Source organism: Eurypyga helias, unplaced genomic scaffold (assembly GCF_000690775.1).
Source record: "Eurypyga helias isolate BGI_N326 unplaced genomic scaffold, ASM69077v1 scaffold6839, whole genome shotgun sequence".
Taxonomy (NCBI): Eukaryota; Metazoa; Chordata; class Aves; order Eurypygiformes; family Eurypygidae; genus Eurypyga; species Eurypyga helias.
In genome coordinates this window covers 34,090-60,955 of record NW_010270061.1, presented here as the reverse complement: position 1 = coordinate 60,955, position 26,866 = coordinate 34,090, and the positions used below count along the sequence as shown (strand labels likewise).

Here is a 26,866-nt window from a genome sequence, read left to right as displayed (position 1 = left end):
GTGACAGGACAAGGGGTAATGGGTTTAAATTGGAAGAGGGAGATGGAGATGGGACATCAGGAAGAAATTCTTCCTGGTGGGGAGGCACTGGGACAGGTTACCCAGAGAAGCTGTGGATGGCCCATCCCTGGAAGTGTCCAAGGCCAGGCTGGATGAGGCTGGGAGCCACCTGGTCTAGTGGAAGGTGCCCCTGCCCATGGCAGGGGGGGGGACTGGGTGGGCTTTAAGGTCCCTTCCCACCCAAACCAGTCTGTGATTCTGTGATCAATTGTTTCTTCTGGTTTGAGTTTGCAGTGATTAAAAGATTAGTTTTTGGTAAAAGTCAGATTCTGAGCAAAAACATTAGCAATCTTACAACAGCTTGAACTGTTGACAAAAAACTTAAATAAGCTGTTTTAAAATGTCAGTCTTTTCTAGTATGAAAAACATGCATCGCCGTGTAGTGCTCTCCATTCAGGTGAGGATGCAATGCATAGAATGTAGTAAATCCATTGCCAATATTTACTGAACTGAAGCCTCAATGCACTAGAAAAATCTAATAATTTTTCACCTATATCTCTACACCACACCAAAAACTGTATGTCTGGCCCCTGTTATACTACCTTGCATGCTAAAATCTGTCGTCTTGATATGGTTGCTGGCTGCATGGTTTATAGAGAAGTGGTTTAGTAGAAACTATGTTCTGTGCTGTGTTGACACTTGGTGAATCACACTTCCTGCTATTTTGTTATTGCAAACATATTTTTTGCTTGTTCCTACTGAAGAATATTTGTATGTATCCAAAGTTTTTTAGGCTTCTTAGAGTCCTATTACAAACCCTGTAATTGGAGGTAGCTATTTATCAGTAATTCTTACAAATGATAATGCAGAACATAGCTGCGATCGACTACTGAAAGGTTACGTTTTGTTTTCTTGATTTCAAGATGGTGGTTTTATTGTTTCAAAAAGTACTGAAAATTGACGTGCTGTAAACATAGACGGTTTCCAAAGCTTCGAAATTTAAATCTGTAGAGGACTCATAGAATGTTGTCTGTCTATTTCAACTGCAGGTCCTTAGGACAAAAATTATGTGTAATTTCATCTTAATATATGAAAAATACCTCTATTTTAAGGACATTAAGGGCTCTGAGTAAGCATATAATCATTAAATATTCACAGTGTACAACATCTAATGTGCACAACATTGAATACGCCAAAGAATAATGCCATAATTATAGCTCCTATAATAATTATGTTTTATTGTGGCTTCCTTACTCTTTTTATCCCACAGTTGGTATAAGCTTTTAAGCAGATGCCTTGGTTTTGCCCTTTGCAGCTTATAGGCAGATCACTGCTGTGTTGATTCTGCAGTCGTTGTCAGCTATTCAGCAATCTCATTTTTCTTTCACTGTTTTGGCAGAGATGAAATGCAAAGTTTTAACCTTCCACTTTCCTACTACTTATTTGGCTGTTGGAAGCAAAGCTTAAAGCTTAAATAGGAGAGCAGGCATATCCTCAACAGCAACATATTTTTCTTCTCCCTAGAATTCTTGGAGCAACTGTCCATTTAAGGAATTAAATGCAGTCAGGGTGAGGACACCAAAATAAAAAAAAAAAATTTGAAGGATGTCTTTTTTAATTAACACTAGCTTAGATTCTGTAACTCAAACCTTCAAACAGAAACTTGTCTTGTAGATAGAGGATATATTACAGATTTCTTATTATAGATATGGAATCTTTTAGCTATCTATCTGTTCTGAAGATACAGAATCTATAGTGAGGTATATTCAATATATATATATAGACTATATATCTTGGGATCAGAAGTTTATGTGGACCCATATCCAGACATGAAAAGGAGTGATGTAAACATGGATTTCAGTTCTGGATTTTTCTGCTCTGAGCTGATGGGAGCACTGGAATCTGTCATGAAAATGTAGATTATTATTCACGGGACTCAGTGCAGCACTGTGCAGGGTAGTACTGCTATCAAGAAATAAATGGGATTTGACAAGGGATGGACATCTTTAGGAAGGTTCCTCCTGGAATACTGAAGCTTAGGTACCATTGTTTGTTCTGTTTGCCTACATCTGGCTCTGGTTTCTTCCTGCAAAATCTTTTTGCATCTGCGGGCTGATATTTGGCCCCATTGAGCAGAAGGTACACACAGAAGTCTTTGTGGGAACTGGATGCTGGGTTAGAGGAAAAAGCCCCAGGGAGGTTTCCTGCTGCTAGCAAGCCTGTTGCCACCTGGGCCGGGCCGGGCCTAGCAAGTTGCGGTGGTCTCCTCATGAGCTGCAGGTGCTGCCGCCCGCTCAGCCGCACGGTCAGAGGAGGTGGAGGAAGCTAGTGCTGAGGCTTTGGGCGGGTGCTGGAAAACTGGAGGGCTGCTTGGAGGGAGAGGATGGAAGGCATTGTGGAAAGGACATTTCACGGCTGGAGGTAGACAAGCAGGTAGCGGGGCTGTAGCCTCAGATGCTAAAGAAGGTAAGGGTCAATTATTATTTTTTGCTGGTGATGGTGGGAGGGTTGAGGGATGTGCAGCCTGTGAGAGAAAAGGCCTTGTTAGTTCTACTGCTCGAAATGGCGCGTTTGTCTTCCTAGTGTGAGGTGCTGCTGTGCGATGCCGACTGTGCTTGTACTTCTGCAGCGTGGTGCGATAGAGCAGCTGGGTTTTAACGCTGACTGGTTGGCCTCTGCACCGTTTTACACCGTCAGGAAATTTCAGCTGAACAAAACCCATACAGAAGCGTGCATTTGTTGTTACTACAAGTAAATGTTTGCAGAGAATAGTGAGAATGTGGAAGTGTTAGGCATATTGAATTACAGTTGTGTTTCAGCAAATGTCTCGTCCTTTTTTTCTTGAAGTACATTCTTGGTTGAAAGCAGTCCCAAGGACCTGTTTTAAATCTACATTAAGTGGATGAAATATGGTTTAAAGCAATAAGGCATTGAAATTCAGCGCTCTGGGGTTAGCTCATCTGTCTTCATAGGTCATCTTAACGTTATCCTTTACATATTGCTGCCGGCCCCCTTAAGTAGGTTCACTGGCAGTTTGTCTCCGGGTTGGGACACGTAACATAGAGTGAGCAACATGGGCTGCACACTTACAGAGTCACCGCTGTGTCACAGCCTGCAAGTGTGTGCAGCAGAAAACGATGATGGGGTGAGAGAGTAGGGTTTCGAGTGGCTCAGCAACTCTAGTGAACCTCCAGCGGCTTTGTATGGGAAAAAGATAATTGTATTTCTTAGGAAAATGCTTTATATTAATGCTGTTCTTGCCATAGAGATTACCAACTAATATTATGTTGATATATCCTTGAGGCATCAGAGATTCTGCTTCTGAATGGAAATGGGAATATAGAAAAAAATTCTATTACTGAAGGGTTTGATTTTGGTGGAGAGTTTTTTCCCTTCTGTTTCCAGTGCTGTTGGAGTGAAGCGTTTCTTTAAGCTGACAGTCCCTTTGCGGCTTTAGGAGTGAAACCATTGCGATGGAGTTAGTGGTGCTGTGCTGCTTCTGTTCTTGTGAGGTAACTCACGTTCTCTTCTCAAATATTCCTTTTCACTTGCCACTCTAGTGAAGGCTAAAGAAGGAGGGAGGAAAAGGTATGAATTACGCTCATGACCTTTTAGGTGAAGTCGTCTAAACTGAGAAAGCTGAAATTATCTATAAAGCGCTATCATTACGTCTTAAAACTTGATCTTGTGATTATAACAATCCCTACCTTCATGTAGGCACTACGAGCTCATTTGAGGCACCAGGGAACAGAATGTAAAGTATCTACTTCAAAAACTCAGGCTCTTGAATGAGGCGAAGGAGGAACTTCAGTTGACAGAGGGATCAATCAAGAAGCAGCTCTGGCACATCTCCCGAGATGCGTAGCTGTGTGTTTTACCGCGGATGTGTGCCCTCTCTTCTGCTCATTCTCATACGCAGGTACTCAATTAGACATGAGCCATGCCATGACTTTCTCTTTCCCAGTGGTCTCTGACTTGCAGAGTGTATTGAGCTGAAGTGTAGACTGGGATGTATGGAGTAGCTGTGAGCCTGTATTCCTGCCTAATTGTTTTAGCTTTCAGAAAAGTTAAAATCCCGGGGTCCATGTTCAGATTCTGTTCTGGGTGAAACATTAAGCATTTGGTACCTCAAACGAGGCCTACTATGTGAACTTATTTCTGTCCTTTGTACAAAGATTCTTATCAACAAATGAGAATTTATCTTACTGAGTACTACAAACCTGCAAGAGGCTGTCCTTCTCTTCCCTTATTATTAATATGTTAATGAGACTTGTTGCAGATGGTAATTTTTGTGGCTGTTTTATGGGATTCAGGAAGGGCTACAGGTAACCAAATATGTATTTTAGCTGTTTGGATAAAGAATGTAGGGATGGGAGAAAGAAGTCTACCTAACCATCCTGCATAACTGTCTTGTTCTGCACCTCCTACTCATTAGCTCTGTCTCTGAGATTTCATCCTGGATTTTTTCTGTTGCTATCATTGGCCTCTGCCCAGACTCTCATATGATCCTTTTTGGCTTGTTCTTTTATACCATATTTTCATCTTGGGAAATAAGAGGTTAATTTCCACATTTCCTTTAGCTAAGTAGCCTGCAGGGTTTATGTGTGCATTTTTTCTGTTTTCCATCTTCTGAGTTCAGTAACGACAGGATTAAGAATTTGGAAGTTAAAAATGTAGACGTCCGTCTAATTAAAGGGATTGGCTGTCGGGGTTGTATTTTCTTTCTCATTAGCATTCTGTTCATTCTGTTTTTTTTCCCTACACACTCAGCTTGTAATAAAAGTTGGTTCTTGAATGTAAAGAAGTGTGTTAATGCACCTGGGAAAAACATGTACAGGAAGGAATTGAATTTGTTTCTATCTAACCCAGGTAAGATATAGTGGAATGTTGCATTGTTTATCTTTACAGGAACAATCAAAGCATCCTTTCAACACTCTTAGAGATTATTTAAGAAGAAAATTAAGTAAATGTATTTATTTACTTGTTTTCAACAGAAGAACAATCTTCTATTTTAAGTTTATACCCCTGCAGCCAAGTGATAAGGGCATTTTAATGTTTTCCTGCATCTATCTTTCCATTTTAATGTGTTGCAGGATTAGGGGATAGCTGATGCTACCGTTACGTAAATGTGAGCAAGTAGAGATCCTCATTACAGGGCGAAGTGGATAAAAAGAGTCAGTAACTGAAGGTGATGGAACTGTTGTGTCTACTGTCCATTAACTCAGTAATAGCACCTCTTCTCCAGATGAGAGGAATCACAGGGAGCAGCATTTTGCTGCGTTGCAGGAGCAAATCCCTAAAACCTCTGCAGCAGAAATGTCTGCAAGTAAGGAGATAAATATGTGAAGACAGATTGCAGCAAAGACTTTGGGGGCATCAGGGGTTTTCTCTTCTGGTTGAACCATTACGTAGAATTACTTGCATCGGCAAGATGTTGAGCATTCTGTTCACAACCTCGGGAATATAAGCTAGGCTGGTAATACCCAAGCATGTTATCCGGGATTTGTGAGTTCTTTTGCCATGTAACTCATTGGTGAGTGTTTCTTCAGCACTGAAAATAAAAACACTCTGCAAAGCATATTGTAGGCATAAAATCAAAGAAACCAAACCACATCTACTGACAGTTCGGGGTTTCATGTCCTGCTCAGTAGGCATAGTGTTTATGGGCCATCCAGTGAATGTGAACAAGGCAGTGTCTCAGATGCATGCTCTCCGTTGCTCTTCATTAGAAGGAGTGTGTGGTGCTTATAGCTGCAGCATCGGAGGGAAAGGAGTTCTTTGCCTTGTATGTTACCTCTGGGACTGTTTCTAAAGTAGGAGTTGCTGTCGTCCTACCAGGGGCTGGCAAGATTTGCTGCACAAGCTTTGGCCTTCTGAATTCCTTAAGCTTTACAACCAGGAGGACTGAACATATTTTACTGCTTCACCCCACGGAAGTTTGTGTCAGTAGACTCGGAAGTCAAGCAGTCATCCAAACATACTCGCGGATTCATTTCAAGTCATTTAAGAATAAATGTAGTTGATGGGTAACCTATCTTCCTCATGTGGCAATGCCACCCTAGTTGAAACCAAAAAAATCTGCATGGTCTGTTGCACCTTTAATCATTCATTATTTACATTTCACTTGGCTGCTGAAGTGTTCTTTAGGGGTTTTGGAGTCAAGGGCTACAATCAGGTTTCATACACAACATACAAATGGATCCCAGAAGGAACACGTACTTTGCATATCTAAAGGCCATCTTCAGGACACTTGAATTTAGAAGATGCTAATGTCCACACTGAGGTTTCATTGATTTTAGTACATGTAGTACTACGTTGGCTGGGAAAGGGATGGTCAAATGGTTGCCTTCAGATGTAACTGTGCTTGTGTTCTCAATGTCTTATATAAAAGACCAGGCATCTCCTGCCTGGTGTATAATTCAGGAGATGTTAAAGCAGTTGAAAATCAGAAAGCAAGAAGTTGTTTTGCCCAAAGTTGTAACAAAATGCCTGATAGACAAATTGAAATGCAAAGGTGGGGAAAGTAGAGAGTATTAAGATTTAGCACTTACATAATCCTCTACATCTTTTGAGTGCTAGAGGTATTAACTATTTAAGCCTCTAGATAAATTTTTCAGCATAAAAAGAAATACATATATATTATGCTTTTTCTCTCTTGGCAAAGCATACGGTCTGAAAGGATAAATAACCCACTCAAGCCCTGTATACCACTGGCAAAACCTGGATATACTTGGCTGCTGGGCCTGTGCTCAATCCATGCTGCGTAGCAGTAGTAGGTGTCTTAATGGTGTGTGAGCAGAAATAACTTCACAAAATCCCTATTTTGATGTAGACAGCAACCCTAAGATACCGAATAATAACAGTGTACAATGAATTTGGAGGTAGTAGCACAAATAGTAGTCTCGGCAAACCAGAGTGCTGTACACAGACAGCGTTAGGTGTTGTATTGATCCAGGCCACTAAATCTTTAATTATCTTTCATAGTAAAACCTGTCTAAATAAATTGCTCTACTGCTCTTTGTAGAGGTGGCAGCAGTAGAGGTTGGCGTGTGGGTCGCTTGCTACTTTTTACCATATCCATGCTCTTTGTTTAACAGTTTGGTACTATTACAGGGAGAAGTAACAAAGCCTTTGGCTTGTGTGATTATAAACAGTCGTTACAGGTGCTGTCATCTTGAGGTCTTCCACATGAGGTCTGCACAGAGAAGCTGTGGATGCCCCATCCCTGGAAGTGTCCAAGGCCAGGCTGGATGAGGCTGGGAGCAACCTGGTCTGGTGGAAGGTGTCCCTGCCCATGGCAGGGGGGTTGGAACTAGATGGTCTTTAAGGTCCCTTCCGACCCAAACCGTTCTATGTGTGGCAGTTTCACCTTTGCTGACAGGCAGCTGCCGTTAGGGTTCATGGTTACAGCCCGATGATTTCTGTCCGTGCTCTGTGCACACAGCATGTCAGTTCTACACAGACTCATGGGCATGTGTTTAGCTGCTGAAGTAGGAATTGTTTCAGCTGAGAAAGCTGACCACATGTATTAGAGTTTTGGATTGGCCTGAGATGTGAACTTTTATTTCTGAACTGTGTGGATACTTCAGTTGCTGTGATACAGATTTTTACGTCCCTGAGACTACGTATGTTTAGACAGCAACAGCTGTGCCAGATCTTATTCTCGGCTACACCTATGTGAAAATGGAGATGGTTTTGAACAAGGTGTGTGTCGAGTTGGGAATAAAATAGCACAGATGGTGCTGAGGTGGATTCAGGAACAAGAATAAACAGAGGTTGGGAGCATCTCAGTAGGCACCGTTGGGGCATGTCTAAATATATCTGTTAAATATGGTGTTGAGAGGTTGGAGTTTTCTTTGTCATTGTCATATAATCAATTATCTCTTCAGTGCATTGCCCAGTGACAGGGTGGTGCCGCTGCTAATTGGTGTTGTAGTTAGTGCAGTTCACAGTTGTGCTTATATACTACAGAATAAAAACAAACGTATCTCAATGAATAATGGTATGAAGATACAATATCCAACAGGAAGTTTTTAATACTTGACTACAAACCACTGTACCACATGACATTATTCTGACATGTTTTATGGGAAGTGAAGGTATTATTTAATAACAAGTTTTCCTTTCACAGTGAAGGAAAGGGAGAAAAAAAATCAGTGTTTAAAAAAACCCACAGCACCTTGGATAATGAATTCAGGAGGAATATCATTAAGTGGTGCAATATTCATGTCTGTCTATATCTGAAAATTGAACTATAAAATCCCAAATGATTACGAATAGTCTTTGTGCTTGCTGTCAGTGAAGTCAGCCAGCTGTGTAGATCAGCAACCTATGATACTTCTTAACTGCAATGTTTTGTTTAAATAACCCATTTATATTAAAAAATTTCCACTTTTATTCTTTCCAGTGGTTGCTAGCTATGTCCATAGCAACAGATAGTGATGTCGCAAGTGGAGTTCAATGTGTTGATTGTATGATAAACTGAGAGAGAAGAAAACAGATACTGTTTACAAATATCTTGGATGCACTAAGAGTTTTGTAAGAGGAGGAAACTGGAGAAAATGGACTTATTTTATTCCAGGTTTTTGGTTTCTGTTGACTGAAATATATATTTTGCCTTTAAAGTCTGGATTTTTCTTTTATTTTGAGAACTGCAGGTGCTGCAGTAGCACATCCAGGCATGCACATCAGTGCGGCTCAGTAGATAATGCCCAATAGCTGTGATTTAAGCACACATAGGTTCTTTTATCAGCTGTACTAAGTCTTGTTGCTTAAAATGTAATAAGAAAAAAAATTAACAAAAAGGAGTAGAGTTGTGTGATAATAATTAAATTGTGTTAAATAAGAATTGAAGCTGCTGAAAACCTGAGGGGAGAAGAACATTTTAGCATAAGTAGTGTACTTATGAATATTATTCCTTAGTTTGTTACTGTAATTGCTGCTTCTGGGTTGGTGGCGTTGTCTCTCACTGCAAACATCTCTTTCCTGATCAGTTATGTAGTGATTATCTTGGGTTTTGTTTTGTGGGTTTTTCAATCTCTAGCCCAGTAATTGTTTGATAGGAACATGATTTTAAATTTGTATGTGGGATAATTCATCTGAGCATCCTTTCTTGGAGCTCTGTCTCCAAAAATTAAAAATCAAATTGTTATGAGGGTGAACTGCTAAGATTTTTATAACAAAACTCAATATTTAATGATTCTCCTTAATTCTGAGATACCTTTTAGTAATGGTCCTGTAAATATATGAAGATGCTTGTGATGACTTTTTTTGTTTTTTGAGTGTTCTCCTGCATGTCACATTTTCTAGATCACTCTTTGGGGTTGGATGGCAGGGGCAGGGCATGGATGGTTCTGGTGTGGCTTGGGGTGTTTTTGGATTCTTCTCGAGTAGCCCACATGTTTAAATGCGATAGCCAAAACTGAGTGGCAGCCACATGGGGTGACAAACAGGGTTATTTCTTAAATTTTGCAATGATACTGCAGTTTGCACACCCTCTTGAGAGGTTTGCCTCTTTTGCAGTCAGTTATTCCTTTCTAAATACAGTGTTTTGAACCTGTCCATTGAGCTGCAAATCTCAGTCTTGTGGAGTGGCTTGAGCAGGTCTTCTGCAGTTGGAATTCTAACTCTGTCTTCCAGAGTCTTTGGGACTTTACCTGCAGATTTAGTAAGTGAAATCTATATTCAGTCGACGAACGCCAATGAAAATATTAAATAAAGCCAGGCCAAAGACAGACCCGGAGGGTTTAAACCTGATATAACTTTCCAGTCAGGTAGTGAATCACTGATTTATCAAGTACAGTTTTCCATCCACTTCTGTTCCAGCCTTGTGCTCACTTTACACAGTGTGTAATGTGTTTGTGAACAAATGTGGGGAATGATGTCTATAGCCTTACTAAACCAAGACCTTACAAGCTCCAAAACCAGCTTTAGAGAATAGGGAAGCCAAGCTTAAAACATGGAAATTCAGCCGCTTCTTTCAATCCCTTCTGGAAATACATCCGCTGAACCTGTCAATAGCTAGACTTCCTTCATTTCATGATAATATTCAACCTCTGCCTGTCATTTAGGACTGTCTTGGTTATTTTTGTGTGACCTTGGGATGCTTTCATGACTGGAAATCCCAGTCACTTCCCAGAAGCACATGGCGATAGTATAAACTAGCATTGATTGTAAAATCGATGCATTAATTTGTGTAGTTATACTTAATATTCAGCAGCTGTATAGAAGTTTTTAAGCATAAAAATGTTATTAATAGGTTGTTGATTTGCAGTAACAGTATACCTGGATCCTGAATAACATTTTGTGAAACTGGGATCCAGTCACAGCTCTTTGTTCCTATGAACGTAGTGCTCTGTAGCACATACACTAATATTTTGCTCTATCGTTGAGTCCTGAAAAAACACGGGCTGTTTGTGGAAGACCTGTATTTAAATAATTTGGATTAATAATTCCCCATCAGAATTGGAAGTCACATGGGTGGTGAAATGCTCGCTCCGTTAAGCCATGCATGCGCTACTCCGAGTCCGGATTTCACTTGAACAGCTGTGTTTTTAACTGCAGTGTATCTGTGTGTTTTTCCAAAAGGGGAAATCCATGGGGGAAGTCTTTCACTAATTATGTTGTTATTACTCCATAATCTCTCCGTTTTCTACTAACATCACTGTTACTGTGTGGTGTCTGGCACATGGAGAAAGATCTGTGGAATGTGGACAAAAGTTTTAAAAAGGTGTTTTCTAGTAAAAAAAAATACCTTGGAAAGAGGGATTGATATTAGCTGGAGATAATATTGGAAAAGAGGCTTTATGAAGGCCTTTATAGTAAAATGCTGCATGCTGGTTCCTGAGCAGATGGCAGCCTTCTAACAGAAAGCCTAATCAGGTTACTCTGCTTTTCATTTTATGATGTTTTTATAACCTAGAATTATGTATTTACTGTGTAATCTGGTAGACTAATAACCTAACAAATATCTAACTTCTGGGAATTACTCACTTATAGAGTAGTTATCGGTATTTTCACATAAAAAATATTGTTGATGAAAGTCCACCTATGTAAGGTAGTGCAGCTTGTTTGCAGCATTTTAATAAATGATGCAGTTTTCAATGCAGGAGAAAATTATTTAACTCCAAAAACTTTGTCTTAAATGCCTTAATAATGAAACCTCCTTTGGAAAATCCTTTTTACTTCTAAAGGCCTGATTGATTTTCCACTGATCTTAAAACAATTTCCGTAAGCTTGAGATCAAATTTTGAGATTATTTGCACCAGATTTTTGGGGTTTTTTTACAGTATTTGGACAATTCAGAAGGCTGCGGTTAAAAATCTGAGTGTATCTGAGTGCTAAATTCTGGCTGCAGTGAGTAGAAGTGATGAAAACCTCATTAGGTGCCTGTTTACGTGTTCAGGTACTTAGGAGAACTAGGTAAATAAAAATGACTGATCTCCATCATTTCTGCCTTTTCCTGGCCTGTCAGACCATAGTCTTTGGCTAGGCAGCACGTCATAAACACAGCTCGTAGTTTCAAAGGCTCGACTCACCTTTGCTTTCAGATCTATCTGTTGTTGACACTGGCTGCTTTTGTGGCAAAGGTGTTGCTGAGGTGCTTGTAGGACCTCATAATACCCAATCCACCACTCTAACCGCTTACTACTCGCGGCCGTGTACGTTGCTGTTTGTATACTGGCTGCTCTTCCTGAAGGCTTCTGCTGAGCTCCAAGAAATTTTAAAAATTCTTCTATGAAAATGTATGATTTAAACTGCTCCTTTCCCTATGTTTAAGGAATCCCAAAGGATCAGTCTGCTTCATTTACTTGCTGGTTGCTCCTGTCTTGAAAATGTTAGATTGAGTGAAGTTCGATATTGCTTTAAAAAAGCAATATTTATATTTTTCATGAATTCTGTGCTGGGTATGAATTACTGACAGGTCCGCTCCATCTGCTGCAGTCATCTTCCTCAAATATGCTGGTAAAGTGAGCAGCCGGGAATCAGATTTTCCTTGAACCATTGGAGTGGTGCTGTCATAATTTAAAAGTTATATCAGACAATAAAAACAAACAATAAACCCAGGAAAACATGTTAAGCCAATTTTAGGGTGCTCTGTGCAGCTGTTGTGTGACCCGGTAAGGGCTGGAGCATGAATCTTCAGATGGTTTAGAAACAGTGGAATTAATGAGTCCTTAAAATGAGACTAATTGATTTTCCTGATGCACAAGATTCATCCTTGATCTAAATAAAGCTCTCGGTCTGCAGCCTGTGAGGGCCCGTGTCTTGTTCTATACCTGTCTTCAGTGAATGAAACCTAAATATTCTATTTTTCAGAGAACTATTAAGATATCAATAACTCATTTTGGGGTTTTTAATTTAACATTACTTTGACTATATAATTGATGACTGCAAAGAGTTGTCTTCAGCAGTTGCCTTGTCTTCCGAGTAGTTTTTTCTATGAAAATTAATGTCAAACTTCTTGCACTACTTTGAACTTTAGTTTATAATGTTTAGCACTTTTGTAATGATCTTTTTGGTTCAAATATGCTTCATTTAATCTTGAAAATTTACTTAGATTTCACTCAGAAATGTTACATTTCACTCACACTCCAATAAATGTGTGTTATACATTAAAAAACTTAATTTTTAACAATTTTCTTAATAAATAGATTTTAATTCCCTTTGCTCCTGATTAATATGTAATGAGGATAATGGTTTAAATTTCAAAATTTTCAGCCAATTTAATACAGATAGGAACAGTATGCATCTCGCCAGTATTCAAGGATCACCTTTAAAACTAGGGGTGCATTTGGAGCTGGAATCAAAGCAGCCTGAAATATATTTCAGTATTTTCAAAGAATCTTCCTAATGCTGCTTTCTTTAGAACTAGCGTAGAAATAAATGTGAATGTCATTGTCTTTTAATATTCAATTATTAGCACTTCATTGGAATTTTATCTTTATTTGCTTTATCAAGTGTCATATTAATTGCATTTTATATCCCCACTCTGTAAATCTATCACAGTTTCTTTGTTTAATTTTCTAGGTCAATTAAGCTAGTACAAGTTCATTGAATAAAGTGAAAAGTACTACTGTGTTGGGTTTTTTTTAGTAGTGTTAATAATAAAAGCTGTCAATAAAGATAATATAAACAGGATCTTTAGCTGATGTGTGATGACTGATTTCAGAGCGGAAAATATCGCCTTACACATTTTTCAGGAGATTTCTATTTATCAATATCTACTGTTAGCTTAATAGAAGTTGTGTTCTTTGTAGCTAGATTAGAAAATTGAAGTGATAGAGTAAAATACACACAGCCTTTGAACACTGCTGTGTTCTCACTGTAATTTTCTATGCCCACTCCTACATGTAAAAACTAGTGTGCTACAGTAGGAATGTGTGATTTCCTCTACTGCTTTAAATGCTTTTTCAAAAGCAAAACTGTGAATTATTAAAGTTAACCACACCATGCCAAAACAGGAGGAAGAAATGCAGGAGTGTTCATTATGGATTTATTAGTGTATGAAAACTTTGACTTAGCACTGACTCTTTTTGAGGCCTATTGATGTATGAACTTGTTTCATCCAACATAATAGTTGTGTATGTTGTTCCACCCTCATGCTCAAGGGTATTGCTAATAGCACAGCTGAACTCAGTGGGGCTTCTCATCAAGTCATGTCTGTGAGGGTGGAGTGTCTTGCTCCGAGTCTTGCATTCAGATTCTAAGTTTGTACCTGTCCCCAGTCTGCACTACTGTCAGCTCTCTGCTCCACAAGCTTTCTCTGGAACTTCACATGTTCTTTTATTCTTATCCTGATCTTACGCTTCCCCTGTCCTGTTGAGTTAAGCCCTTCTGAGGTTCTGCTGCCTTTGTTTTTTACTGTTTTTTCACTAAACTAGGTGTTATTTTTCGCTGAGTGTCAGTCTTTAATAGGCTAGCTTTCACTTGTCGAAGGTTTTCAATAAAACTGAGGCATTCTGATGTTTGCCAGGACTGTTGTCAACCTGTAACAATGCAGTTTGCAAGCTATCTGTCTCTGTTGTCATTTTCCACTTCTTGTGTAACTTCTTACTGCATTTAAACTGTTCTAGTTTCAATTGTTGCAGCTTTCTGCACATCACCATAAACATCTTGCACAATCTAAGCACAGTAGGGCCTAGAGGCATTTCTAGGAGATTTAAGTATTACTTGTGAATGTTTTTGCAACCAGGCTCGTTTTGGTTCCTCAACATCTTGATTTAGATGACCAGTGAATATCGTCTCAGTCTCTCAAATCAGGATCATCGTACAAGTTTTGCCTTGTGGATATCGTTCTTCTGGTTTCAATGTGGTCTTTCTCTTTCCTAAATAGAGCCATCACACTGGAGAATCAGCTAGTCATCCTTGCAACATCAGTGACCGATGCAGGAGGCTACTATGTCCAAGCTGTCAATGAAAAGAATGGGGAGAACAAGACAAGTCCATTTATTCATCTCAGCGTAGCAAGTGAGTATCCAAATTCCAGAAAAGATGCTGCCATAGTGAGGTTGCAGACAGTGTTCACAAGTCTGCCCTGATAACAAGAGCCTTGGTAACAAAGAATCGGATCTTTATAGTAGCTCAACTTTTCCTGGCTGTTTTGGAGTGCATCGAACTCCTTGTGCAATGGGAGGGACCTGGGAGAGTATATGCCCTCGACAAATCACCCTCAAACCCTTTTGTCTGATGGTGTATTTTGTGCAAGGCAGGTACATGATGATATCCCTCGCTGTTTATTCTGAAGTTGGGATCATAATTCCTTTTTAATGCAGGGGTTTATAATGTATTGTTTTCCATTGTGCGTAAGTAAACAAGTCACTCTTCTGAGTGCAATTTTATTAATGAGTCTATTCCCAGTTTATGGCATTATTTTTACTTGGAGTTATCACGGAGTCCCAGGGAACATGCATTTCATTGCTATTACTTATTATTTTACATTGCACAAATTGTATTAACACCTGCCATTACAGAGACAATCCATGAGTAGATTTTACGGCAAAGGAGGGGGGGACAAGCAGGAGAGCAATGGGGTCAGAAAGATGACTGCACACTAACAATACTCGTGTGCACATTCAGCAAAAATATGCATGTGTAAGCTATTGTAAAGCATTTATTAAATGTGTTTGTGTGAAAAGTTAATATTCCAAACATGTAGGATGGTTTGACTCCTTCCTGAGGGCTTTTGGTAAAGGTGCTTTTAATGCAGCAGCAAGATAGGGAGTAAGTTGGTCTGTTGAGTGAATGTGGAGGTTTCTGTTGCTGACTGTAGAGACAAGGGACTGGGTAAACTGTTGATGACACTGGCAGCTTCACTGACAGCCCACCCTTAGGGTTTGTGCTTCTAGAAGATTCAAGGCTCTCAGCTCTAGGTCAAGCAGCATGATGAGATGCCAAAGATCTCTTCATCTTGGATACTCTTAGATTTCAGACAATCCCTACGGCTCCTTTCCTTACAATAGCAAAACTTGGGAATCTGGGTTTCTGGGTAGGAAATCTGGAAAAATGCTTTTGGAAATATGCTTGTGTTTGTTAGAATTTCATCACAAACATTATGTTCCTGTGAAAAAAAATAATTTCTAAGAAAGTACGATTTTTTTCTGCTATATTTCTTAATCGAATTTCAAGGAAAACGTTTCCCATGTGAACAATGGAAGCCCTGTTAGTGGCATCAGGGGTCACTGAGGGCAGAAGCAGAGAGAAGAAGGGACAAACCTGTCTTTTCTTTCCAGATATGCTTATAAACGAAATGAACTTCTCAGGGGTTTTATGTGTATCTTTCTGAAGTGGAAATAATATTCCAAATCCACTTGTGAATTCTGGCTATACTGTCGCATGTAGATTGTAAACATTATTATTTCTGACAGTATATAGAGGTTTGCTAACACTTTAGTAATTTCATTTTTAAAGCAAATTTGTATTATTTATATTATGTGACCAATAATATACTTCCTACTTTAATTTCATATCTTAATTAATGCTAGAAATAGTCTGTGATCATGCATGCATAACAAGTGCTATGCAAAGCAGAAGGTAATACAGGCATATGGGAAAGAAAACACGTTAAAATGCGTACAGACTTGATGCCATGCATGCCAAGTCTATCCGGAATGTGAAAAGTAGGAAAGGTTAAATGGATAAAAGAAAATGAAAAATGAGGCAAGATGGAAAGCCAAAAATGGATTTGCTTGTTAAAATGAGTATTAGCCAATGAGGTTTTTAAATTGATGTCTTGATATCCAGGAGTATTAATGCTACGTGTGTGTGGAAGAAAGGCACTGGCTGTAAGGCATTACAGTGTCTGTAAAGAAAATGAGATTAACATGGTCATTCTGAACTTTGATCTGAGGAAGAAAACTGTGTGATACATTAGATAGAAGTGAATAAACCTTTCTGGTCCAGTAACAGAACATAATCAGGCAAAAATATAGTCCTGAAGCAATATACGGAGAATGGTTGCAGAAAAATGATGTGTTTTGGAAGGGTAATGAAGAATTCCAGCAAGTGGTTGAAAACAGGTTGTTTAAAGTACATCCAGGTATGAAGGATATCACATGGAATTGTCACTGCCTGAATCTGATCGGATGTTAAGAGTGATGACACTTGTCACTTTCCATTAGGGCATGTATAAAATTTAAAAACAGTTTAATCAAATTCAAATAAACCACAAGCAGAGGGGAATATCCAATCTTTGTACGAGTAGATTATATATTAATTATTGAGTACGACCTTGCTACATGACTCAGCATGCATATTACTGCTTTTATCGAGGGCAAAAGGAAAAAAATACAGATAAATCCCAGGGCGGTCATCCACTGAGAACAGTGTTAGATATGCATAACTTGTTACTCCTTGAAGGATATCGGTGTCAGACTTGCTCCAGCCTGTAGGAAAAGCGCATTTGCAGAATCAGTCTAACAGCCGAGAAAGCTGTGAGCTGTCCCATTCTGGTCTGGAATGCAGGACTGACGGTTGGAGAAAGGTGTAGCCCTGAGCTATGCTGGAGATGAGTTACAGGGCCTCATATTGCAGATTAAATCAATGTTGAGTTGTGGCTGAAAGTAAATGAAGTTTGAGCGACATCAGGAAAGTACAGTAAACTGTTCTTTGGTTAATAACTGTCTTTGATACACGTTGAATAAGAAGATCTGAAGATGTTGAATGTGTTTCAAAACTTGAGTCAAAAAGCCTCAATCGTGTTGAATTCTCCAGTAGGGCTCTGAGGATTAAAGGCCATTAGTTTCTTGTTAGTCTGCTCACTGAGTCCCAAGCGCTCCAGTAGGGCTCTGAGGATTAAAGACCATTAGTTTCTTGTTAGTCTAACCTATAGCTCACTGAGTCCCAAGCAGCATGAAGGCTCACATCCACCCATCACCCTCTGATGACAAACATTATGTGTGGAAGTTGGAGAACACCTCCAGAGGAAAGCCGCCTCCCTTGTCAGGGCTGCTTGTGCTCTGCTTGGGTTTGCTCTTCTCTACGTTCTGAGGCTGGTCAAAAGTATAAAATGAAAATGTAGGTATGAGAATGCCTGTGTTTAATGAAAACTAACAGATCTTTAGCACATCCTGGTGTTTTCAGATATGCACCCAGTATGCATTATCGTGATGGTTCCTTCCTTAAATACGCTTTGCAGTAAAACTGTACTAGCCAATAGATATGGTCACCCCAGGAGAAAATATCGAGCAGTATTTTTCCTTAAAAGCCAAGTCCTTGGCTTGGTTAACCACCCAAGTTCTGCATGCCTGCCCTCTAAACCCGTGTGTCTTAATTTGAAAGTCTTGGTCACAGTCCAACTGTGCTTGAAAACAGTGGGGTCATTCCTTTCAGGTGGACCTGTTTCCACTGGTTTCAAGAGGATTAGATCATCTCTGAGGTGACAGGCTCCGATGAAATAAAAATTATGTCCAACAGGCAGCATATTGGGAATAGCATCACATCTGAAATTAGTATGGCATGTCATAAATTAGCTTTAAATTTAAAATATCTCAAAATCAGTTGTACCATGTATGAAGCTGATGAAAATATTGCCTTTTTTTAACCATATATGCCAGCTTTCAGTGTAAATAACACACAGTTTTGGCTAAGAAAACCAGAAAATCTGAAAGTCAGGAGTTTGGCACAGCAATGGTAACAAAACTCAGTTTGGCTTTTGACTCAAACAGATCGCTTACTCCGTTTTGAAAGTTCACTCTTAGTGTGTTGGATGATTTCAGTATGAATTCCATTGCTGGAACTTGCCAACTAGAGCAGAGAGTTGTGAGAGTTAACATGTCATTGAGCTGTTGCAAGCATCTTAAGTGTAAATATTACTTTTTAATAAAAACAGTTGGGGAAATCCTTCATGTTCTTCCCTGTTTCCATCTATTCAGCAATAGAATCAATGATATCTTCAGCTGATCCTTAATTCTTTACACTTTCGTGCCCGTTCTCCCACAGATAGACAAACACCACAGCACAGATGGTTGGATCTCTTCCTAAAGAGTCTGCTTGTCAGGGGAATAAAGTGACATGCTTTTGATCTTACCAGTGTTGGCAGGACACTTAAAGATCAAAGTGTTCATTAAAGTAAGGCCATCTTAAAACTCTTATTTTCTTGAAGGCCACGCTCTGTGTATCAGCTATGTTTCTCTGAAACTCTTTTTTTGTAGTATGGAACTTAAAAACCCGACGACTGATACAGGGTACTTTGCTGCAGGCTGTGCCACTTCTGTTTGAGGGTGTTTTCTGGGGGAAATGGGGAAGCAGGGGGTGTTTAAGAGTGTCTTAATGAAACCGTAAGTGTTTCTAGTATGTAAGTCAAGAGTTTAAGAAATACTTATTTTCAAGGGAAGGAAAAAAGAAGGGATTCATAGGGAGCTTTTTATTACTGTAAGGAGCTGGCTGGCACTGTTCACCGCAGCATCCGCAATGCGTGCCCTTGTTACCTTATTACACAACAACGTGGCACGACTCTGGTGCTGCCGTAGAAGAAGTTCCGAAAGCCCTGCCAAGACCTTTCTATTATTAGCTTCAAGGCATCACGGTGGATGCGAGCACCGTCGGCCTGGTCTTAGGAACTTTTGACAGCGTGTACTGCCGGTTCAGACCTTAGTCGATGTATTTTATGGGAAATTTGAGGAAGTGTCCCCCAGTAATTTATTTAAATGGCAAGTTTGCACAAGGTGGGTATGTGTAAGCTGTTGTGACACCTTAGGTACTCCTGCTTCAGTTGGTTTTGCAGCTCTAATCATCTGGAACTGTAATTCAGGGCTTTGCTTCTGGACCTTCTTGTTAAGCTGTGAAATACTGAGATGCATGGTGCTTCAGTAGATTTTTTTAGTAAATTAGATAGTCTCAAGATGTATTCATAACACTAGGAGATACAGAGTGTTCTGCAGGCTGACGTCTTTTTCTGATGCAGGCTTTGTAAAAACAGAAAACAAGATTGATGAAAATTTTAAAAACCTTGCCAGCCAGCATTTCTGAAGAGTCAAAGATAATAAAGCCAATTATCATTTAACGAAGATAAATTTTTCCCTTGAGCACTGGCAATGCTTAAAAAAAGAAAAACACCCCACCAACCACACAGTTAAAAAAAAAAAAGAACAAAACTTAGGGACTGAAAATTAAACTCCTGGCTTGGTTGCATTGCAATTAATTTAAAATATGAGGGTGGCATGTTGTTCTGCCCAGCTTTCTCTTACATCAAGAAGAATTCTACTCCTTCACAGCAGACATTGACATGAGGCTAAATAGATGGTGTTTGTCCCTGGTTGGTACCTATTTTGTTCTTCAATTGAATGTATCAAAGCATAAATTTTACACAAGGGAAGAGTCCCATTTCTGACTCGTGGGTACTGATTTTGCACTGAAAGTTTTTGCTTGTTTGTTTTCCTGTTGTAAGGAAAAGCTCTTGTCATAGCATAAGATGTTTAGGTCACTTTCAGTGTCTGTAAAAATGGAATATTCTTTAAATCATTATGAGAAAATGTGAGGGGAAAAAAATCTACCATGTTACCTGTCTGTGTCTCTGGTAGAATACTACTTTTGACATCCTTCTGTCAGGTTTGTTCAGAAAAGATGTTTTCAGAAGACTCCGAGCAGACATTTTCCTCTCTGGAAGAGAGCATTTCACTAACATAATTTCTCATATTAACCATCAAGGTTTGTTCAAGTCAGCAGATGTTGAGTATCCTTCATGGATGTGTTTGTAGCATACTGCTGCATGAATTTTTCATAGCTAGTTCCAGCTTTCAGGTGTAGGCGGGGAAAAAAAACAACGCAGGAATGGGATGGCACCCCCAGGGAATAGGTATTTCTACTCTGAGGTCAAATTCACGCAAGCTCTGTGAAGTTGCCAAACTGTTTTTTCCGTTCATGCTGAGGGAATTTACTTTGCTTAGCCTCTCTGGGTCAGTGCTGTTGAGGTGGAATTAGTGCTTCAATGATGTTTTGGTTTCTTTTTTTTTTTGGAGAAGGAATATGAGATGAAATGAAATTGCATTTCTGTGCTGTAATTGTACCGTACATGCCTGAGGTTCTGCTCACATACTGAGGCAGTCCAACATAGCTCAGCCCTCAGCACTGGTCTTAAGTCATTCTTTGAAATAATGGCAATTGTTTCCTTTCCCATTTTCTTTGCTTTCTCCTGGTCAAGCAGCATCTCCAGGAAGGAGACCCCAGCGCCTGTATCATGTGTGGGTTCATGAGTAAATGTGTCCCTTGTGCATTGGTGGTCGCTTAACATTCTTTGGTTACCCAAAAGGTTAATTTGAAGGAGACTAGAAATGTTAGGGATTTAAAACTGAACCTTAAGGATAAATTGTTTAAATGCCGTCTTTAATACCCTGGAAAAGTACTGTCTGTCTTGATGCTTTCTCTGCAGTTGGAATTTCAATCTTCTCTAATACTAAAGGGCATAAATTTTTAAATGGGGATTTTTGTTTCTTATTATTTTTGATTGAAAACAACTTAACATGCTTTTGAGATGCATATGTGTATATTTAAGTCAAATGCATTTTAATAACAATTATCGTTAGAACAAAAAGGTCTAAAAGGAATTAGTGTTAAAGATACGGTTTTGATATATTGGAACTAAAGTTAGTGTAAGCTTTATCCAGAGCTAGTAATTTCAGTAAAGGCAGCGTTCTCAGTGGTTTACTCTAGTTTCTGCTGCAAAAGTGATAGTGTATTGCAGCGTAGAATCATTTTATATGCATTACAGAGAAATAGCAGGTGATATTCACGATTTATCAGCATTCCCAGACTCCAAATTTCATTGTTTTTTTAAAGCTTCAGCCAGATGTCTTCCATAGTTTTGTGTTCCTTCTTAAAGGAAAACGTTCCTCACTTTTTACTGTACTGATACAGACGGAAACCTGTGGTTAAAATGATGGATTACTGAAGTGCAGGAATAATGAAGATGCACCAGGAAACTTCTTTGGCAGCTTGAGCTTTTCTTTGGCTTTACCCAAATCTTCTGTCAGTGCTGATAGATAATTCTGATCATTAGCAGGAATAATGCTTGCTCTCCAGCTTCTTATTCCCCTCGACTGTTTTTGATAATACTTACTACCCCATACTGTGCAGTTTTGTCTCTGCTGCAGCCTCTGTCACAGGCAACTGTTGTCATCTCTGCTAGTAGGACTCAACCTCTGGTTGGCTTTCGTCGGTTTATTTATAATATATTAAATATGTCAACCCTAATAGAGATGATGTCTTTTTTGCAGTGGAAAGATAAGCTTTCTATATGATTTCTTTCAGTCTTTCTATTGAAGAAAACTTAAATCGCCAAAATCAGCATAAAACATATTTAAGTATCTGGCACTTAATTTTCATCACGTTACGTCAGCAAATGTACTAAATCTTTAAATACACACTTTATGGCAAGACTAGTTCCTTCCTTTTCTGCTGAATGCAATGAATACAGCCCTGTTGTTATGGAGGCTCAGTGCTAGCTGGTGAAGCTGGGGAACTGCACCTGGATCGAGTGTACGTTCCTTTGGCATATGAACATACATTATGCATGCTGCTCCCAAAAATGGCAAATGCTACACTTGCCATGATCTAACTCATTATTTTAACATAGCTTCTTGTTACACTTCTCTGTTTGTAAGGGTTGGGGTTTTGTGTCTGTAAGAGATCTGGAATATGCACACAGACTCCAAGTCCTGGGTTGTCTCCTAAACCCTTTATTTATATCTGACACATGCAATTAATCTCTCCCTATCTCTAATCACTTTTGCTATTACATTCATTGGAGTGATTTGTATCCTATCTCTGTCACTGCTCTGTAATTGATATGTGGAGATAAGAGATTCTTAGAGGACACAAAGAAGGAAAAGAGAAAATTGAATTTACCTTGCCATCATTTTGTAAAATGTGACATACATCAATTATACATGCCATCCAGGAAAATGCCATCTTGAACAAACTGTGATGATTTGTTGGAAGACCAACATAAGAGAAATGCCAGAAAACTTTTCTGGACTGAAAAGTATTGCTGGTTCTATAGACACTTTTCAATCTCACCGTTTCACCTACAACTTCTTTAAACATAATACTGCAGAATTTACCAAGGAAGTATCATTTTTGATTGGTGTTTTTTCTTCATTCAGTCTTGTACTGATATTCCTGCATGGAATAAGATGAAAGGAAGGTGAAATAACCATTGTTTCGGTCAGACCCAAAAGGATGATGCTGGAACCCTACTGAAGGGTACTTTTTACCAAGAAAGTAAGAATCTAACTTACTGAGGGGAGCTTTAGCTTAAACATGCTATTTTAAGGAAAAATAAATCCCATTTAGAGAAAAACATCCTTGTAATATATGGCTGTGACAGGTCTGTGCTGTTCTGTAATGAGACAACTTGTCCTGGCTGGTCTGTGAACAAGAGGGTAAAAAGATACAAAGCTTTTGCTTTAGAAAATAGCGAGGAGCATCTTATTTCTTATGAATTGGACAAACTTGTAACATGCAGGTGTTAGTTTTTTTATTCACAGGCGTAGGACTTGCTCTTCAATTTAGAACATAAGTAATTTGGGAACTACTTGATGGTCTTCTGTAAACTGTCACTGTATTAGGCAAGCTGGAAGAGTCTTATAAGGATAGATAAGGAATTATAAATATGCCCAGAATGGATGTTTCATAGAATATCTTTTGCACTTAGCAGTTACTGCAGAAGCCTAAATGTATCCGGAGGGTTGTATTACCCATGCTCAAGTTCCGCGTGGCATAACATCCCCCCGCAGATTGACAAAAGCTACTTTTCATCTCAAGCTTTCACAAACACATGGTTGCTTTATCATAACCGAAGGTTATAATTTTTAAAGCTCTTCGTATTAAAGACGGTTCTGATTTCTTCTCAGTGTACATCACAGAAAAAAGGAATAAGGGTAGAAAGAATAGAACCCCCGCCCATGCCTGTGCCATCCTTCTGCCAGAGATGTGATTTGTCTAAGTAATTCCAAAAGTGCCCACAGCAGCCTGCGTATGAACAGAACCGAAACCCCAGTGAAACAGAACTGCAGGCGAAGCTTTGCACAGTCGGGACCCGCGAGATTCACGGTCACCTGTAAAATCTTAAATAGTTGCATGGACACATTATGATAAGGCATAATTGGATTGTTGTTTTGTTCAGTAGACAAGAGGAAAGTTTATTATTTATACAGTGTCCAACTAGGTTTGTTTTTTAAATCAGCTAACCCATTTTTTGCTTCAAATTTTAACAAAAAAAATGTTGAGGATTGGAAACATCTTTAGATTTTAGTAAGGATTTGCTCTGAATTTTAAAGTAATATAGAATAATTGGACCTTCCTACCCTATTTTTGTATAGGAAGAGACTTGATTGTAACCTGGGTCGCTTCACCTGATGTACGTAAAAGCTGCATCGATTTCTTGTCCGCTTGGTTGTACCGTGGGAGCTGTAAATTGCCGATCCAGGATGCTGGTTATCCTTTGCTCAGTGCCGCTCAGTTTCACATATTGCCATTTGCATCTGGGGAGTGGTTTGGCATCGGAGTAATCCTTTTTTTTTTTTTCTTGTTCCCTACAGACTGTTCTCTAAGGTGATAGAAACGGTGATTTCTTTCCATGTGCAGACTATTGTCTACACTTTTAAGCCCCTTAAAAATAATCCATAATCCAAAACTCTGCCTTTTTATGGTAGATAAATCATTTTAGCTGTGGAATGTGGGAACATAGTTACAGCTGCTATAGTCTGGGAGAACATCATTGTTAAATAGTGTACCTTTAAAGGTCTGTAATCCTTCTGCAATAAAAATGAAGGAATACAGCAGCCAGGAAGGTGCACACAATGTCCTGTCTCTAAGGCCCTATTTCTGCAAAATTGTTATTAAATTGTGTCCAGCTATATTTGCTGTTAAATATGTTTACAAGCTGAGAACAAGCAGCTTGCTTAGGGAAAATACTGCAGCGGGCAGACTATTGCACAAAGAAGGAAAGACAAGAGCAATTGTACAGGAGGAGGGTTTTTATTCCCCACTTGTTCCTTATGCGCTAAGGAGGGATAAAAAGAAAAGTTTGCTTTTTTACTCCATGTTGGCTATATTTTGGTCTGCTCGGCAAAGCCGTGTGCTCATAAACCTGGCTTAGTAAAGACAGTGGAGGCGTCAGTAGCCAGCGGGTTGTATCTTCTGCAAATGCTGGGAAAGCATCCGCACACCCAGGGCTGCCTTCACCTATCCGTGTAGGTTTGTCAGATCGCTGAGAGTGATACTATCAGAGCTATTAAAGAAAGTAATTGGTAGTGAGTGATTAAAATTGCAGATGGCCTTTTCAAGGTGATTATGAATATTAAATCAAGTCTGCTAAAGCTAGCTAAAAAGGCCCCTGAAACTGAGAAGTGAATATGCTGAGGATAATTGCGTAAAGAGGGGATCTCGCAGGCACGTTATGCTCATCCAGCCCTCCCCAGCCGATCAATCAACCGACCCAAAAACCCCAAGAAGCAAAATAATTGAAGAGGGCCTATTGTATCAAAGGAGCAGAAACTAAGTATCTGCCTTTTTAAGCTGCAGATCCCTCTATGCAGACAACTTACTGCATCTCGCTCCATTTTTACACAGAATGTTACCCCAGGTCCACGCTGTCAGCACTGAGCGGCGACAGGTCGGCAGCGTCCCCCATGCCATGCGTGGCTGTGTCATTAACGGTGATCTTTTCCTGTTCTCTTCCAGTTGTAAGTGATTATGACAAATGTTCCTTTCCACATCACCCTGGAACAGGGCCAAGAATTCTGTGGAGTGACTTAACTTCGTTTGGTGAACTTTAGCTCACAAAGCAAAGGTTAGGTGGGAATCTTTTTTTGAACTGAAAAATCTAGGGTTCATTTTGTTCTGTAATTTAAAATGGAAACTTGAGACACAAACAAAGATAAAGGTAGAGAAGACTGAGAAATAAATGTCTTCTTTTTGAGCCCTGCTTACTTAGGTGTGTGTTTTAATACAAGTGCAGAGAGCTTTCGCTGACATCCAAGTAGCCTGTGGACTCAGAGGCTGAGGGATTGTTTTCTTGTGCGTATTGTGATTATAGGCCGATCACTTTTGGACCAGTTTCATGCTTACAAATAGAAGAGGTTTGCATTGTTGCTTACACTTCAATGTGTTATATTGTATTGACCTCGAACTTCAGGCTGACCTTTCTAATCTATTCTTAAACCATAAAACACCATGGGATTTATTGTGCAGATTTAGATAAATGTGTTTTGCAATTATGGTTTACCACCTTTGGTGTGAGAGGAATCACTTGTTTAACATTTGAGGAGCTTTTTCCCCTTAAGGGAATATTTCTGCTTGCTTGGATTTTGTGGTCATTGTTACATTAGTGGTTTTGTTGCATATTGGTTCTTCATCTAAATTAATATTATTCCGCTTACGGGTATTCCCTTGGTGAATTTGATAGAGGATTTTGCTTATTCCACAACAGTAACACTTATTTGTAACTATATTGACATAGGAACTGGTCCATGGCTTCCTTGACAAGAACATTTGTACCATGCAAGTGTCTTAAAAAGCTATCCCAAAAAAATACTCTAACATTTACTATTGGTTCATGGCTAGTCAGTGCAGCAGGTGTCTTTTTCAGGGATAGGTGATCTAAAGAGATAGTCAGCACTTCTCTTGAACTGTGGAGAGTCAAATTCCACCTTGTAATGCCATAGTCAATATCCAAGAACTTCTGAGGAATTAAAAAACAAACAAACAAAAGTAGAAAAGGCACATTCTTTCCTATTGAAAGAAGCAGTTACTTAAAATGACAATATTCTGTTTATCCGTCCTCAAGACGATACGTGGGTTTTAACTCTTCAAAGCTGGAACTCTTCAAGAAGTGTATTTTATGAAATACAAGCTCGATAAATGTGTCAGACTGTTTAAAAGGGAAAGTGTCTCGATGGAATTTGGATTATCAATTGCCACTTTGCTTTTTGGAAAGGATATCAATTATCTTTTTTCCAATATGAGCAATATGGTGTGTTGCAACTTTGAGGGCCTGGGATCCAACTCGTACTGTTCCCCACGTTCTCAGCAGACAGCAAGGCGTGCATTGTGATGAGGAGGAGTGATTCAGTTGTGGCTGACAGATCTGGTATGTCTGTTGATGAAGAGGGCGATTTGCACTTCAGAGGCTAATGGAGAGAAATTTTATGGAACCTGGCAGACCTTTTTGGACTTGATAGTGACTGCTGAATTCCTGTCTGGAGTATAATGCAGGATTTATTTTGGAAAAGAGTCTGGAATGGTTACACGTTTTTGTTGTGGATGGTAATGGCGCTGATACCTTGCCATTGCCAAAGCCACAGAAATAGTCAGTTGGGCTAATTGCTGAGGGCTTTTCCTTCATGGTGTAAAGGAGGAAAAAGCAATG

General features: G+C 39.3%; 1 protein-coding gene across 1 annotated transcript in view; it reads left to right on the top strand.

Moving 5' to 3' along the window:
* The window catches only part of LOC104514572 (protein sidekick-1-like), a gene marked incomplete at its 5' end in the record, with an annotated part of 103,660 nt that overhangs the window by 60,387 nt on the left and 16,407 nt on the right, over positions 1-26,866 (top strand). The window contains one exon of the mRNA XM_010158300.1: positions 14,336-14,469. Within this exon, the coding sequence (XP_010156602.1) occupies positions 14,336-14,469 (134 nt within the window). The remainder of the gene's footprint in view (positions 1-14,335; positions 14,470-26,866) is intronic.